Raw genomic sequence first — 17,704 nt, 5'->3', positions numbered from 1 at the left:
GGCCATTTTCACAATATTGATTCTTCCTGTCCACTTCATGGCCAATTTTAAGCTACCAGCATGAATTGGCTGAATATGGAATCTTAAGCTACTAAGATGAATTCACTAAATGTGAAATTGGGAAGAGATGTGTAGTATTCCATTGTACAGATGCAATAGAGTTAACCTCAAGACCATAGATAATAGTAAAATGGAGTAAGATAATTAGGAAATAAGGAGTTTTTCAAATTTATTACCTTTGCTTTACTCTACTTAATTATAAATTTATATAATACAATTTTAATTTTTAATAATGAGTTTAACAACTGGCTTGCAAAGTAGGAGCCAGCCGTAGCATGCCAGTGGATGGGCATCACCACATGACTCTACCATCTGTGTTAAAATATAAAAAGAGCTTTTTCTATTTTTTCTTTCTTAAAAGGAATTCAGAATAGTGTAATATGAGACAAGACAAGAATCTCCTAAGAGTATTTTTTGTCACCACCCTGCCAAAGGGTTTTTTCTCTTTAAATACTCAACTCAGAATTTGCAGATTGAAAGTTTAGACAGAGATGAGGGATACATTTATTTCTACGAATAAAATCTGCAATATTTTCAACTGTGCATGAACTTCATAGAGAGGCAGAGTGGTGCAATGTAGAAAGCCCTAATATAATTATTTACAACCCCAGACTAAGCAGTTTGAAGCTTTGAGCAGGTCATTTCACCTCCCTAGGCTTTGAGACAAGGATGCCCACAGCCCCACTTCTATCACACGGCAACATGTATGTGTCAGGTGGGGGCTTCTCACATGCTGCAATGTTGAGATCTGCCACTTATTTTTAATGGTTCCATAAAAGTAATATGTATTTGTATAGAGGCAAATAAAGCAAATATAGCAAAACATTAACAATCAGTGAATCTAGGCAAAGGATATATGAGTATTCAATTTTTTCAAAATAAAAAGATAGAAAAACTAAGGTCATTTATACACAGACAGCACTTGGCAAACCTGCTAAGTAGTATACAAAGACAAAGTAGTAGTATCTAAAGAGATGTAGTATCCAGATGCCATAATCTTAGGATATTCAAAGTTCATTTCATCTAACTGATTGGATTACTCAGCAATCATTTACTGAGTATCAATGACCCTAAATGCTGGAGATAACTCAATAATGCACAACACATACTTCTTAATCTCACAGAATTTGATCTAGTTAGAGTTACACACAAGTAAACAGACAATTACAATATGGTTTAAATAGAATTAAGTAGAGACTGCTGTGGTGCCATATAGGAAGAACATCTAAACCAGCCCTAAGTGATGAAGAAAGACTTTCCCAAGGAACCTAAGAGCAGTGAAAACCTAAGATCTAAAACATACGAGTTAAACCAAGGCCTGGGAGGGAGAGCAAGCATCCGTTGACGTGTCTAGCATTTATACTATAAGCCAAGCAACACATGCCCATTTACTCCTCAGAGCAGTGCTGTGGGGCAGGTTATTGGTATCCCATTTGGCAGAACTGATAAACAGAGCACAGAGTTGGTATTTTCAAGCAATGGAAATCTTATGAAGAAAGGCCCTGAAGCAAAACTGATCATGGCTTATTCAAAAGAACTGCAAGTTGTTCTGTGTATTGCAGTTTGTATATGTAAACTTTAGGTGGGGTATGTGGAGTTACAGTGGAAAGGAGTAAAGGGTCTTGTGGATGATAGGCATCTATAAAAGGGTATTAAGCCTGGAGATGATGTGATCCAGTTTCCATTGGGAAAGATTACTCTGGCATCAGTATGAAAAATAAATTGAGGAAGGAACAAAACTAATAGTAGGGATACCACTTGGCTGCTCATAAGGTAGTCTAAAAGACACAGTGGCCTGAACCAAGTCTGTCACAAGTGATGACAGAAATTAGGTGGATTCTAACAGCACTGGAGGTAGCATCTTACTGGCTGATTGGACATGGGGACAGGGTGGAGACCAGAATGACAACTTCCAAGGTTTTTGGCATGGGTGAGGGGCAGATGGGGAGCCACTCACTGAGATATTGAGAGGAAGTGCTGTGGGAAGGGAAGGGGTGTGTAGGGATTGGGTGATAATGGGAGGGCAAAGACAGATTTAATCAAGATCTTACAAAGACCAGCACATAAGAATCTGAGTCTGTGACAAGTGGCAGCTAATCCTAATGGTATTTTGATCATCTACTATAAATCTTTCTAAGAGATATTTCTTGAGTCATGGAGAGAAAAAGTGGGGTATGCATGATTCTGGTCAGTTTTAATTATAAGTGGCTTGATGAATATGAAAAACCCTTGGTAAATTATGGAAACATGACCTTTCATTATAATTGCTAGTGTCATTACTTGCTAGTATTTTCTCCCTGCTTTCATCAGGTTCAAACAACCTAAATGGTCCCTTTTACCTGGCCTTTTATGGAAACATTTTTCCTCTTTTTTTTTTTTTTTTCATCTCCCCATCCTCTAACTCAAGGTTCAGTGGCAGGTAATTTGGGTGGAGTTAAGTGTTTTTTGTTTGCTCTCAGCCAATGAACAAATATTTATTAAGAATCTCCCAGAAGCTAAGCTGTGAGGGCGCAAAGGCATTACAGTGATAGAATGGACTTTGGGGACTGGGCCGGGGTAAGGTAGGGAGGGGGATGAGGGATAAAAGACTACATATTGGGAACAGTGTACACTGCTTGCATATCAAGTGCCCTAAAATCTCAGAAATCTCCACCAGAAGATTTATCCATATAACAAGATAACATACAACCACCTGTACCCCTGAAACTATAGAAATGATTTTTAAAAAAATCTCCCATGTAAGTGTAAATCACGACTAGAGGACTTAACCATATAACAAGATGACATATAACCATCTGTATCCTCAAAACTATTGAAATTATTATTTTTTAAAAAGTCTCCCATGGGCCAGGTGCAGTGGCTCACACCTGTAATCCTAGCACTTTGGGAGACCAAGGCTGGTGGATTGCCTGAACTCAGGAGTTTGAGACCAGCCTGGGCAACATGGTGAACCCCTGTCTCTACTAAAATACAAAAAAAAAAAAAAAAAACAGTCATAGCGGTGAGCGCCTGTAGTCCCAGCTACTTAGGAGGCTGAGGCAGGAGAATTGCTTGAACCCAGGAGGCGGAGGTTGCAGCGAGCCGAGATTGTGCCACTGCAATCCAGCCTGATGACAGAGCAAGACTGTGTCAAAAAAAAAAATTCTCCCATGTAAGTATCCAAACTCTGTGACTAGTGCTGCAATCATAGGGTCATGTTCTTTGGGGTTAGATAATTCTGAATTTAAATCCTCCTTCTGCATTTACCAGCCACAGCCCTTGGGTAAAAAAATCTACTCATGTCTCTGCTCAGTTTCCATTAAAAAAAAAAAAAAAGATAATATTACAGAGGTCTGTTGTATCATATGAGATAATAAATGTAAAAGAAAGTAACACAGAGCCTAGTGTTCAATAAATGTAGTTCCTGTCCACCTCATAAGGCTGTTGCCCAGGATAAATGAGCTAATACTCAAAAGAGGGTTATGATTTCCTTGGAATAATTCTGCTATATAAGTTCAGTCGTTTTTAATGAACTTTGCTGCTATTGTTCCTCTTACTGTTTTTACTGGTACCAAGGGCTTGTGGTAACCATGTCTACAAGCCTTTGAGCAGCACTTGAACACATCTTTATTATTATTATTTTTGAATCTCCTTATTTCTTTGTTTCATCTGGGGACTCATTTCTTTCTTTGCTTAGTGCTGCTTTAGAGAAACAGCCAGATGTCTCTACAATTTGTCGTTTCTGGCCACATACTCTGTTGTTTAGATACTCTGCTTTGTTCAGCCAAGATACCATGTCTGTTAAAGCTTTAGGAGTCTGAAGAAACTAATTGTGCTGTTCTTGGCAGGCGAAATGGAAGACATTGAGAGATTAAAAACTGGAGATAGGGGGAGCTTAAATATCACTGTAGGTCTTCAACCACTTTTTATATAAAAAGAAATAATAAACTTTTTAAAAAAAACTTTATATAAATTTCCCATCACCAGTATAACTGCTTTGATGAAAGGTTATTAAAATACCCATTAAAGCTGGCATAGCTAAAGGAATGGGATTTGAGGGTTGGAGAAGCAGTTAACTTTCTACCCAATTTAACAGCATTGTCCATAAGGATCGAATGGTGTGCCTTCTCTTTGTCATATATTCCTAGACCAAAAGCAACAATCTCCAGCTTTTAAGACACCATCCTGGCAGATTCAAATGCTTTATAATGTTATAGAAAACCAAAGAGGCATTTTCGGAGTTAATTTAACCAGATATCTTTGGTTTTCCCTGGGGAAGTTTTATTCAGAGCTGCTATGATATAGTCTCTTAGGACATAGTTTGCGACTGGTTACAAAACAGAATGAGATTTCACTTTCTATCTGCTAGAGAGCCTCAATAGAAACTTCTTGCTTGGCCTCCTCATTTCTCAAAAATTCCAAGAGATTTCAGCTCAAGAAGAGCTGAAAGAGAAATATTGACTGTGTGTGTGTATATGCATGTACCATCTTGCTTTGAACCAAAAAATATAGCATTAGCATTCTAATTCTTAATAAGAATTTCCATTAAAAGTTATTTATACTTAAAAATACTATTTTTCATAATTCAAGTATACTATTTATGAAAACTGCATTTATTTTATTTTTCTCTGTAAAATGCCTTGCAATAATTAATCTGCCTCCTGAAGCTATTAATTATGCTTCATTTTTGTACAATGCACAAATGTTCACAACTTCTATCCTACTGTTCTACTCCATGCTCACATCTTAAGAACCCTGTGAGACAGATATTATTATCATAATTTTATGGATGAGGAAAGCAAAACTCAGAAAATTTCCATTACAAAACCAAACCAAAATGTGACCCAAGGTCCTTTGACTCCCAATCTAGTGGTCTTTCCACTTCACCATGAGTGGCTCACTCATATTAGTTGAGATCTTCAGTAAAAATATTAGTTCTTCTCAGTGTCACAGTAGATAGGAAGGTACCTTGCCATGCATACTGGGCCTGCCATAACCAGAGGGGGCAGTGTAGGGAGCCAGACCAGTCTTGTGAACAAAATGCTGGAGAAATCATGTCTCCTGAAGAGGAAAAAACCTCAGCAGGCATATTTAAGGCATCTCAGGCACAGAGAAGCTAGGCTGGCAGTAGTATCTAATCCCACAGAGCAAAACCTCTATGGTAAAAACTGGGTTTGTAGCCTAGTATATACCAGATGACCTGTGCATTGCAATTGGATGCTGATAGTTTTTTCATCATAGTCTCCTAAATCTTGCACTACTTCTTCAGCAGGCTTCACATTCTGTCATGTTTTTCTTCTTTTTCCTGTCTGCTAAGCTTGAACAGTTTAACGATGAGGTCATTTTATAATTTCACCCACCCCTACATGCAAAAGCCTTGCAAGTTTTATTCCTGAGCCCAACTATTATCCTTTGGTCCTGTAATTATACAATGGACATGACCCATTCCTACCCACCAAAGGAATGTGTATTGGGATTTTTCCCCTAAACTCCACATCCACCGAGATCAAGATCACTTCCTAGGAAGACACCAGTAAGATCCGGAAGTCTCGAAGGAGGAGACATAGGAAAGTTATCCCAGGTCAGCAAGAAAGCTGATGATTGCACAGAGATAAGAGAAAAGGCATATGGGGAACGGTGGAGGGACTGACCTGACAGGCTCAGAGGCTGGAGTGAGTGACTTAAGAGGGTGAGAAGCTGACTGTCTACAATGGGACCTCAGAAGGAAGGGCGTAGACTTTCAAGAGGAAGCGATTGAACTTGATCCAGTGAACAACCAAAAATAGATGAAGGACAAAATAACTTATATTAGGAAGATTAATAGTACTATGCAGGGCCATGGGAAATGAACGAGGAGAGCATACCAAAATGTTAAGGAACAAGGGAGGCACAAAGTGCCTGCACGGCACAAAGCAAGAAGAAATTAAGGAGAAATCATTTTTACTGACCTTGGTGGCTGAAGATACAAAAGATGGTAGAAAACAATAAGCTTTATTACTTTATTCTAGTTTTCTTGTGTGTTTTTTTTTATTTTTGTTTTTGTTTTTGAGACGGAGCCTTGCTGTGTCACCCAGGCTGGAGTGCAGTGGCGTGATCTCGGCTCACTACAACCTCCACCTCCCAGGTTCAAGTGATTCTCCTGCCTCAGCCTCCAGAGTAGCTGGAATTACAGGCACCCACCATCATGCCTGGCTAATTTTTGTAGAGATGGGGTTTCACCATGTTGTCCAAGCTGGTGATCCACCCACCTTGGCCTCCCAAAGTGTTGGGATTACAGGCGTGAGCCACCACATCCAGCCTGTTCTAGTTTTATAAATACAAAATTAATTCACACCTGTTGAATCAGAATATCTGAGGGTGGTAGCAAGTCTGTGTGTTTTAAAGGCTCAGCAAACTTACCACAGAGAATCACTGGCCTGTGCAACAAAGCAGATTCTGGGCTTAGTACCTTTCCGTAAGCTTTCTAGTGCTTCTGAGTCAGTCAGTAGGTTTAGCCCATTGCTAGGAGATGATGATGATACACACCAAAGAAGCAGCTAACACTAATCAAACACTGATGCACAATGAAATGCCTAACTGTGGTTCTGACTGCAAGAACAAGAGTTAGTGGAGGTGGGTGATGATCCTGGACTGGAAGCTGGAGAAAGCTTCCCAGAGGAACTGTGATATAGCCCAGACCTTAAAGAATGGGTGGACTGGAGCTAAAAATAGGCAGGTGGACCAAGGAGCTGGTGAAAGTGGACGAAGCATTGTGCCATATAGTTTTAAGCAGGAGGGTGTGGGCATTATGTTTAAATAGCAGAGGAGGTCGACAACTTCCCTAGCCTTCCTCTGAATTGGGCACCTGTATGAGCCTGGAGACCCTTGCAAGGGTCATGGGGCAAGCACATTTTTCCTTTGTTTTTCTCATCCCTTCCTTTTGCAGCTCAGCCACAGACAAGCTTTATTCCCTCACACTCCTCATCTGTGAATGCACACTAAATTCATTCATGCTAAGAAACAGATGACACATAGTCCTTTGCATTAGTCTGGCAAGCTAATAAACCTTTATATAGTAATGTCACTTGTAGAAACCTCGTTTCATTCTTCCTACAGAGCTATGGAATGGGGACACCAGAGGTGGTCCTCATATTGCAGATAAGAAAAGGAAACCCCAGAGAATCCAACCCCAAAACCATAGAGCTACTAAGGGGAGTATTTAATTGGGGGACTTGAACACAGTTTTCTTTCTGCCACCCTGTTCTGCAACTTGCTGCAGTATTTGTATTTCAACAAGGATCAGAGCCCAAAGCACGTGGGTCTAACTGAGGACTTCAGACATCAACCTGTAGACAGGAGATTGGTTCTTTCAGTGGAGCTCTGAATCACATTACGTAGGTAACTGTCTTTGTCTTCACATTATCTGTCAGTTGTGTGATCACAGGCAAGTTGGAGAAAATTGTGAGCTTCACTTGACCTATGAAATGGAAATAACTCCATCTACTTTATAGGGTTTTTGAGAATTTCCTGAAATACCACCTGGACGATGTCCTTGCTACACAGTGAGCCTCAAGAAACCTCACTCTCTTTGTCTTTCGCATTTTATCTACACACAAGGCAAGCTCTGCTACATCAAAACCACAGGCTCACCCAGCCTACCTGTCTTTGCTCTCTCTTTGCTTATGCTCTTAGCCTTTTCTCTCTTTCCCTCTACCTTTGTCCAGCCACACCTTCCTGCCTTCACTTCTTAAACAAGCCAAGCATTTTCCCTCCTCATCCCTAATGTGAGCTGGTTCCTCTGCTCGCTCATGCCTCCTTGCTTCTCCTCCTCCAGGTGTCACCCCAAGTGTTACTTCTTCAGGAAACACTGAAGTAGGTTCTTCCTATTATTCTTTCTCACTAGGTCCTGTAACTTTCCTTTGTCATACTGAATACAATTTGTAAGTATGCATTAATCCTGTATGTAGGCTTAATGCCTGTCTTCTCCACTAGACTGTGGACTCCCACAGGACAAGAACGTGTCTATTTATTCGGCCACTATTCTCCATAGTACCCAATACAGAATCTAGCACATAAGACATGTTCCATAAGTATTTGTCAACTGTGTGTTGGATGAGTACTGGTCTCATCTCTCCCTCTTAGGATGCCCTCCTACCATCTCCTCAGCAATTCACATAGTACATTCCACACACAAAAAAAAATTTTACCATGCCCACATTCTCTGACCTTTTCCTTAATTTTCTTTTCCCAACACTTATTCATACATTATCATAATTGGATAATGTTCTCTGGTTGTTTTCTGATTCCCTAATCATATTATCAGTTTTCTAAGGACTAAAGCTCTTTGGGGATCTGTTTTGGAATCTCCTATAAACCTAGTGTAATAGTTGAAAATGCTTTGGGAATTCAGTGATTTCTCGATGAATGAATGAATAGATCAATCATTCAATCCTAGTATATCCCTTTTGCACAAGGAAAATCTTCACATAGCAATACAGAGATATCATTGCAGCAAAACAATTTCTAACCATGACTCATTTCTATCTATATAGCTTCCTTCTTGGGTTACTATTTTGAGTTTCAATAAGAGGCAAACAATTTTATCTTGAAAGGGGGATTGGATTTATTTTTAATAAGAAAGGTTGAATTGGGAGCTTGCATTTTCCCCAAAAATTTAATAACAGCACTAGTAAAGCCCTAGACTCCTCAGCTGGCCTTATTTCAGGTATATGAGAACAGAGCTTCCAGGTAAGCTTCTTTCATGATCTAAGAGTGAGACCAATACCACCAAACCTGTCTAAATTCATTGACAGCCAGGGGAGGTCACACAGCAAAAGCATCTAGTCTGAACACGTTTCAGAACCCAGGACTGGGCAGAGGACATGGAGGGAAACATCAGGTTCCCCAAGGCCATTGTCCTCAAACATGTGACATTCTGATACTTACCACTGATAACTTCAGTATCACTTTGATCTCACCCCCTTCTACTCATAACTAAAACAAAACAAAAACATATGTAATTAAAATATGTCATTGCTATGCTCAAAATGATGGCTTATGAACTGGGATTTCAAATTCACCTCGTTATTCTGAAGCAGAATCTTCAGTTTATGATTGCCCTGCTGGTAAGCCTCAAGTTGCTCTTTTATTTTTTTTCTTTTTTGAGACAGGTCTTCTCTGTCACCCACGCCAGAGTGGAGTGGCATGATCTTGGCTCACTGCAACCTCCGCCTCCCGGGTTCAAGCGATTCTCCTGACTCAGCCTCCCTAGCAGCTGGGATTACAGGTGCCCACCACTACGCCCAGCTAATTTTTGCATTTTTGGTAGAGACGAGATTTCACCATCTTAGCCAGGCTGGTCTTGAACTCCTGACCTCAGGTGATCCACCTGCCTTGGCCTCCCAAAGTACTGGAATTACAGGCTTGAGCCATCGTGCCTGGCCATGTTGTTCGTTCTATCCATATTCTTTGAATCATTTTATACACACACACACACACACACACTATATGTTACATGCATTTTAATTTACTTTAACAATTATCTAACAGGTTCTGTCTAGTTAGCATCTTTTCCTCTAGAGTTAGTATTTGATCTTATAACATGGGCCAGGAAAAGAAAGGTAAGTTTTGCTAAATACCTGTTACATCATGACAATTATCAGAGTTGGTGTGGGATCTGCTCTTTGTGCAGTGTCGCTTATCACCTGTCTTCCACCTCTGCTTAGCTCTGTGACAACAAACAGAGCCTCTAAGAGATGACTGCTGATGAGTCCTTCTATCGCAGGCTGCAGCAGTCCTGAAGGTTGATGGAGGGCCATGCTATTCAAACAGCAGGCGTGGCTGAGACAGAAGCTCCTGGTGCTGGGAAGCCTTGCCGTTGGGAGTCTCCTGTATCTAGTCGCCAGAGTTGGGAGCTTGGATAGGTGGGTGCTTAAACACATGCTTATACCCCTGTGACTTTAAGTCTTGATGTAAACTTCTTTAGGACATAATTTTAAGTCTATCCACTTGTTTTTCTCCCTTAAAATTCCCAGGAAACATGCATTTTGCAGTATTGATTTTGATTTATTGACCCTTTAAAAGAGAGAGATCCAAGTTGCTCAAACCAAGATGTTCTGTCAGGCTCCATTTGTATTCCGTGTGCATTGACACTTGTTTTCAGGGAAGGGATAAAGCTGTGTACAGTAAAACTGTCATTTACTAGAGCTCAGTGTGGTCTGTGTGCATCTGGTGTTGACCTCTAGCTGTAGCAAAACAGTGATGATGTATCTATGTATCTTCCTTTTGAAATTTATGAGTGGACACTTAATGTGCTATCAGGAGCATTAAAATTATGTATGAGTCTCTAAAGGAGCTCATCAAGTTTGCAATCCATTGCCCTGGTAAGATGGCTGCAGGCGTGGGGAGTTTTAACTATGCTAATTAGCTCTGGTTTTCAGGGGCTGAATGCACCAGACAAGGAGGCTGTTGCTCAGAATAATTGCCCAGAAAGCAATGGGAAATCCATGGAGAGAAAATTACAGTGCTAGGTCTTAGCTCTAAATAGACAAACAGTTGAGAGGTATTGAACTTGCAGAAGTCCCAGCAACATCAGCTGGCTTCACATTAAATGTTTCTGGTATGTTCTGTGTGTAGTCTAACGGACAAGAACAGAGAAGTTAATTTCTGAAATGTGAAGCTTCCTTTTTTGCCTTTCAAAAAAAATTTTTTTTTTAATTGGAGTTTCGTTCTTGTTGCCCAGGCTAGAGTGCAATGGTGTAATCTCGGCTCACTGCAACCTCCTCCTCCCATGTTCAAGCTATTCTCCTGCCTCAGCCTCCCAAGTAGCTGTGATTACAGGCATGTGCCACCACACCTAGCTAATTTTGTATTGTTAGTAGAGACAGTTTCACCATGTTGGCCAGGCTGATTTTGAACTCCTGACCTTAGGAGATCCACCCGCCTCAGCCTCCCAAAGTGCTGGGATTATAGGCATGAACCACTGTGCCTGGCCGGCCCTTTAAAATTAATTCTTGCACTGGAAAGACTGAAGTGTGTTCTCCATGAGTTCAGTTCTCACCATCAGTGAAAACACATACAAACTTAAAAATGAAAATCTCTTCCTTTCAGTTTTCTTTTCCTTCCAAAGTTTAAGCTAATCTGTAGACCTTATCACTTAGATATTTAGAAATAACATAGCAGTGGTCCTTGTTGTCCTTCAGTTGCTATCATTTTGACTGGTAAAGTGAACTCTTTTGATGCTTCTCAATTCAAAATTGCTGAGTAATTGTCCCACTCACTAGTTGTTACCTACCTGAAAGTGTAATCAGAGCTTCTCACCGACTTCCAGCAGTTTCCTAAAGTAGCACTTGATGATTAATAAGAAGTCTTGAGGTGGTGCCATTGGCCTACCTCTGTAATGGAACTTTTATATCCAGTCCTTCCCAACTGACCTTTAATTAGCTTCCAATTATTTACCTTTTACTTAGTAATTGATCTAATGATCACTAATGCATTATTATTTAGTTGACGATTCTTTTCATTTTCTTAACTCTGTCTCTAGTCTCTAAGGGGATAGCTTTTATTTGGAATTGAATGGTTTGGTGGGCTTCCTAAAAGCCTCTCACTTGAGACTTTGAGATTATGTCTGAAGGTAACACAGGCTTATGTAGGCCCACCCTCCACTAACTGAAGACCCTGCTTTCTGGGAGGGAGGCAGATGTTACTTCTCCCATCCCTTCCAAACCTAAACCTGTATGATTTTTCAGTCTGGGACCCACACTCAGAATCTATGCTGTCAGAAGTGGGAAAGAATATGATATTTTCTCATATTTTCACATCCTATCTTGAGTTAGGGAGTCCAAAAGGCGACTGTTCTGCAGAGTGTGATCTCCCAGGGTAGAAGGTAGAAAAAGGAAGGAAGTAAAGAAGGAAAATGACCCTTTCTACAAGTAGGGGAATTCCATTTGACCTCAAACAAAGCAGAGACTATCTATGTCAGCCACTCTTAGCCAGGGTACTATGAGAGAATTAAATCCTACAAAGGAGAATTTGACTGACTGTTTCCTCAATTCTTGCAAGGATGGTACTGACATCATTCCAGGTGCTTAGAACAGAAATCCATCAATGGATGCCTTACGGAATTAGAGCTTAATTCTCAACCGGAACCCAAGAAGAACTGAAGGATGAACTTGTAATATTCCAATCAGTGTCACAATTAAAAGCATCTTTGCCTATGTATCTACTGATAATTTTATATCCTCTATTTAAAGCCCTAGTACATTAATCTCATTAACAAGTGTAAAAACAAAATTCATGTTTGTCTAAACTATTAACTGGGTTAAATCCTGTTTTTTAAAAGCTGTCTAGGCCAGGCTCAGTGGCTCATGCCTGTAATCCCAGCACTTTCGGAGGCCGAGGCAGGCAAATCACGAGGTCAGGAGTTCAAGACCAGCCTGGCCAACATGGTGAAACCTCGTCTCTACTAAAAATACAAAAATTAGCTGGGCCTGGTGGCACATGTCTGTAATCCCAGCTACTCAGGAGGCCAAGGCAAGAGAATCTCTTGAACCAGGAGACGGAGATTGCAGTGAGCCAAGATCATGCCATTGCACTCCAGCCTGGGCAATAGACCAAGACTCCATCTCAAAAAAAAAAGAAAAAAAAAGTTCTCTATATTTTCACACTTTCCACAATGAGCATGAATTGTTTTAAAAATCATGAAAGGAAACATCACGAAAAGTAATATATATTGATATTTCTCCTTAAGCAATATGATAGATAGTTGTTTAAATAACACAGACCAAGACCATGCTCTGTTCTCAATTCTGCAGGACAGATTGGGTGTATTAGTCCGTTTTCACACTGCTATAAAGACATACCTGAGACTAGGTAATTTATAAAGAAAAAAGGTTTAATTGACACACAGTTCTGCATGGCTGGGGAAGCCTCAGAAAACTTACAATCATGGCAGAAGGCAAAGAAGCAGCAAGGCACGTCTTACATGGTGGCAGGAGAGAGAGAGATAGCTTGCAGGGGGAGGTGCCACACAGTTTTAAACCATCAAATCTCATGAGAACTCACTATCATGAAAACAAGGGGGAAATACGCCCCCATAATCCAGTCACGTCCCATCAAGCCCCTCCTCTGACATGTAGGGATTACAATTCGGGATGAGATTTGGGTGGGGACACAGAGCCAGACCATATCACTGGGCATGACCTTGAGGTTGTTTCTCATCTCAGAAAACAAGAAAGATGCCATACAGTCTCTTGGGAAGAGCAAGCAACAGCCTCATTGCCACAGAGGGGGAGATACAGATTCCAAATTATTAGAATAACTGGAAGCTTTCAGGTGTGAGAATTGGTTTAACAGCCTTTTTGACTGATATTAATTCCTTTTACCAAGAAGGCTAAAATGCCCTCACAGATCAACCTAGGGAAAGTATAATGAATTTCGGTTCAATTCAGACTATACCTAAAAGGAAACTCAATTTGCTAACCATATATGTTAGCCATGACAAATTAAACGGTCACCATTGTCTACTATCATTGTGACTGTTACCACATCTTTCTCCCTGAGAAAAGCAGAGATGGTCGTTCACTATTCTGGATAATATTGAAGTGAAAATCCTCCTTTCTGGCTATATCCATTGCATTCCTTCCTTTCTGAGCTTGAGTTCCTGATTTTAATGGGCTTGGCAATGAGGGCTTGAGGTTTCTGGCCCTGTCAAGGTCTTGTTGATGCCTGGTTCCAGGTGTGGTTGGTGATATACAGCACTTGCTGATGGCAATTGAGTTTGATCCTATATTCAGCAAAGTGGAAATGTAATCCTGACCTCTTTAGATAGAAAGAGAAAGAGAGGCAGAAGAAATATAATATTCTTCTGGCTATCCTCAAGGCCAAGGGCAGAGAGTCTCAGAATGAAAAGCTCAGCAAGTTCCAAGACTGGAATTTTGCAGGTTGATGATGCAAACAGCCCAGGGTAGAAACTGGGACCTCCTTTCAGATTATATCTCAAAGAGTTTCAAGAGCCATGTGAGTGCTGCCGAGCTGCAAGAAAATAATATCACACGAAACGTGAAACACATGGCCTCCCTGCTACCTTCCACCCCCCAGCTGAAGATTATAATCTCCTGCCTTTCACTTTTTCTTAATGATTTTAACTGGTGAGCTGTTAAAAAGCTATTAGTATGGCTGGTGTCACTTGTCTATCCTGTACTGCGAACAGAGGTACGCGCCGTAGTCAATTAAGTGCTTGGGGAATAAAAAATTTTAAGGAGCACTAATAAAAAAATCTCATCAATTATGTGTGCTCCATTTAATACATGGTTGCTTAAAATAAAATTTCCCAAACATATGTTCATTATGGATTGCAGCAGGCTGGGAATCAGTGGCTTTATTTATGCATTTAAAGTCTTGATCTGACTGGGGAACCAGGAAAATGAGAAGTTAGCTGCAATGAGCTTAAAGTGTCTCTGTCTTGCTTGCAGGCTACAACCCATTTGCCCCATTGAAGGTCGACTGGGTGGTGCCCGCAGTCAGGCTGAATTTCCACTCCGTGCCCTGCAGTTTAAGCGTGGCCTGCTACACGAGTTCCGGAAGGGCAACGCTTCCAAGGAGCAGGTTCGCCTCCATGACCTGGTCCAGCAGCTCCCCAAGGCCATTATCATTGGAGTGAGGAAAGGAGGCACAAGGGCCCTGCTTGAAATGCTGAACCTACATCCGGCAGTGGTCAAAGCCTCTCAAGAAATCCACTTTTTTGATAATGATGAGAATTATGGTAAGGGCATCGAGTGGTATAGGAAAAAGATGCCTTTTTCCTACCCTCAGCAAATCACAATTGAAAAGAGCCCAGCATATTTTATCACAGAGGAGGTTCCAGAAAGGATTTACAAAATGAACTCATCCATCAAGTTGTTGATCATTGTCAGGGAGCCAACCACGAGAGCTATTTCTGATTATACTCAGGTGCTAGAGGGGAAGGAGAGGAAGAACAAAACGTATTACAAGTTTGAGAAGCTGGCCATAGACCCTAATACATGTGAAGTGAACACAAAATACAAAGCAGTAAGAACCAGCATCTACACCAAACATCTGGAAAGGTGGTTGAAATACTTTCCAATTGAGCAATTTCATGTCGTCGATGGAGATCGCCTCATTACAGAACCTCTGCCAGAACTTCAGCTCGTGGAGAAGTTCCTAAATCTGCCTCCAAGGATAAGTCAATACAATTTATACTTCAATGCTACCAGAGGGTTTTACTGCTTGCGGTTTAATATTATCTTTAATAAGTGCCTGGCGGGCAGCAAGGGGCGCATTCATCCAGAGGTGGACCCCTCTGTCATTACCAAATTGCGCAAATTCTTTCATCCTTTTAATCAAAAATTTTACCAGATCACTGGGAGGACATTGAACTGGCCCTAAAATAATATGTCATACAACACTATGTGTTGTGCCTGGAGACACACAGTGTCTCCTGTAGATTAAAATATGCACTTTTCCTAGGCAGAGCTATCCAAGTCATTTTTCCATGTATACTTGTACATACGCAGTGTGTGACCAAATATAAGATCAATTCTTTTTCTACTGAAAATTTACAAAAAAAAAAAAATGCTGTCTGCATAGTCACATCTTTTAAGCTATTTACAAAAAAGAAGAGGTGGTGGTATGGGGGGAAAGTGACTTCAGCTATTCTCAAAGAATTAGTCTTCCTTTGATTCAGAATTTGTCACCCACCATTTTCATAGATTTAAGCCAAAAGATAAATGTGTGAAAATGTACCAGTGGCTGCGAAGCTTCAGGAAGTAGAGGATCCAGTGATGCAATTTTTTTTTTTTTTTCCTAAGGGAAAGCTGGCTCTTTAATTCAGATGCTGAATTGGTGCCATGAAAACAGAAAATGCTATTTTCTTATTATTTAAAAGAATGTCTTATCTCATAAAATTGACATTGTCCAAAGTTCCTATGGTGATTGTGCACTATTGTTTTCTCGTATGGACCATGGTGTCACTTATAGCATGTCAATCACACGTTGGAAAGTCAAGTCCTTTTACTTCCACGTTGTATGTCAACAGAGAGAAATGTCATGTACATAATGTATATTGTTGTAAATACTGGTTTCACACTAAGTAATTCTATTTTGTAAACTGAATATGGCTATTTAATTTATTGTGAAAATTAAATTTATTGTGGTATTTAAAAATGGAATGGATTAAAATTACTCTATGTGCAATTTTTTTTTAACTCATTTTGTTTTACATGCCCCCTGCTGGCTTCCAAAATGGAAGCTGTTTACGTGCATATGAGAGCACTTGGAAAGATGTGCTTCCCTGCTGGATTTCTGTACCCTTGTGAAAATGTATTTATGAAGTGAGGTTGAGTATATTAAAAAAGAAAAACCTCAACCATCTGGAAATCAAGTATAATAGCCACCTCAAAGAATCCTAGTGCTGCTCTGCTACAACTTTGTAACAATTAATTTACTTGCAGTTGCTGCTGCTCAGGGCAAGAGACAAGGGATATTTTAACAGAATCCAGGCATAGAAGAATCACCATTTTATTTGAATCTCTAATCAGAGTCAGACCGGTAGAGAAATTAAATAAAATAAGATTAGAAAACTCTATACTGAAAGCTGCTGATGCTTCCAAAATGAATACAAGATCTCAGAACTCTCCCTGTTAGATGAAAATATATCAATTTGCTCAGAAAGGATTCAGTTGCCTAGTGTTGCCATTACTAACATAAACATATGGCTCATATTTCCATCCAGAGAAATTAATGCTAAATTGGTGCCTCGCTAACATCAGATACACTGTATTATGCTTACATATATTCAGTAAAATGTGGAAAGGGATATTAACAACAACAACAAAAAGATGGATTTTTTTTTTCTCACAATCACGGTTGCTAATCCAGTGGGAGATATTTTAGAGTTTTGTTCAACATCACAGTGAGAGTGCCTAGGGAAACCAGCAAATTACAATGGATTCCCCTTTGATTGTAATAAGTGTTGATTTTCCCCATGAGTTGTTTATCCTGTCCAGTGATTTGATGGTGAACTTTTCTAAATAAATAGCCCTTTCCCCTCCGGTGTCGGTATATATTGCTTCTCAAGTCACTGCCTTGGTAATCATCTCTATTGTTTGAATTAGCAGTGATGCTGTTCTCTCAGCATGAAACAGGCATGACACCAACACGCACTGGCAGGCCAGCTCCTCCCTCACTGTGGGATGGCTCTAGAGTGACAGCCTCAGGTCTAAATGTCAGCCACTTCTCCCCTAAGCCATGAATGAAGTCAATATAAGGATCCTGCTGTCAGATTTCTCTGGGCCTCAACTCTCTGCTAACCATCAGTATAAACTCTTTGAATACAGTGTTCAAGGACACAATCACTGTATTATCATTAGTTTCATAGAAGTATTCCTAGAGCGCTATACAGCCAATATGATTTTGTGCCAGTAACTGTCAAATTATGCTCCCTTGGAACACTGATGTTTCAAAAACTCAGACCAGGTATTCCATCAGTAAAATTACAAAATGGTCATCTTTTCCCAGATTAATAGAGGAATAAAAAATAAGTTAATAAATTGAAATTTCTCAGTAATCATCTTTTATGTTACCAATTTTTCTTACACTTTGCTACTGCTACCAGTAGCGTATATCAGACGTTATTCTAAGATTCTATTTGACTTATGCTAACTTTTAT

At 40.1% G+C, this 17,704-nt stretch overlaps 1 protein-coding gene across 3 annotated transcripts in view; it reads left to right on the top strand.

Moving 5' to 3' along the window:
* The window catches only part of HS3ST5 (heparan sulfate-glucosamine 3-sulfotransferase 5), a 169,498-nt gene extending 152,412 nt beyond the window's left edge, over positions 1-17,086 (top strand). For 2 of the 3 annotated variants that reach the window (XM_008007278.3, XM_008007277.3), the window contains exons 3-4: positions 9,803-9,941; positions 14,490-17,086. In XM_008007278.3, coding sequence (XP_008005469.2) covers positions 9,835-9,941; positions 14,490-15,423 — 1,041 coding nt within the window. In that variant the 5' untranslated portion in view covers positions 9,803-9,834 and the 3' untranslated portion in view covers positions 15,424-17,086. Of the gene's footprint in view, positions 1-8,628; positions 9,942-14,489 lie in introns of those variants that run through there. The other variant, XM_073022426.1, reaches the window with a different exon arrangement.
* Positions 17,087-17,704: the final 618 nt, after the last annotated feature.

This window comes from Chlorocebus sabaeus, chromosome 13 (assembly GCF_047675955.1).
Source record: "Chlorocebus sabaeus isolate Y175 chromosome 13, mChlSab1.0.hap1, whole genome shotgun sequence".
NCBI classification, from domain to species: domain Eukaryota; kingdom Metazoa; phylum Chordata; class Mammalia; order Primates; family Cercopithecidae; genus Chlorocebus; species Chlorocebus sabaeus.
This window is presented reverse-complemented; position numbering and strand designations above follow the sequence as displayed.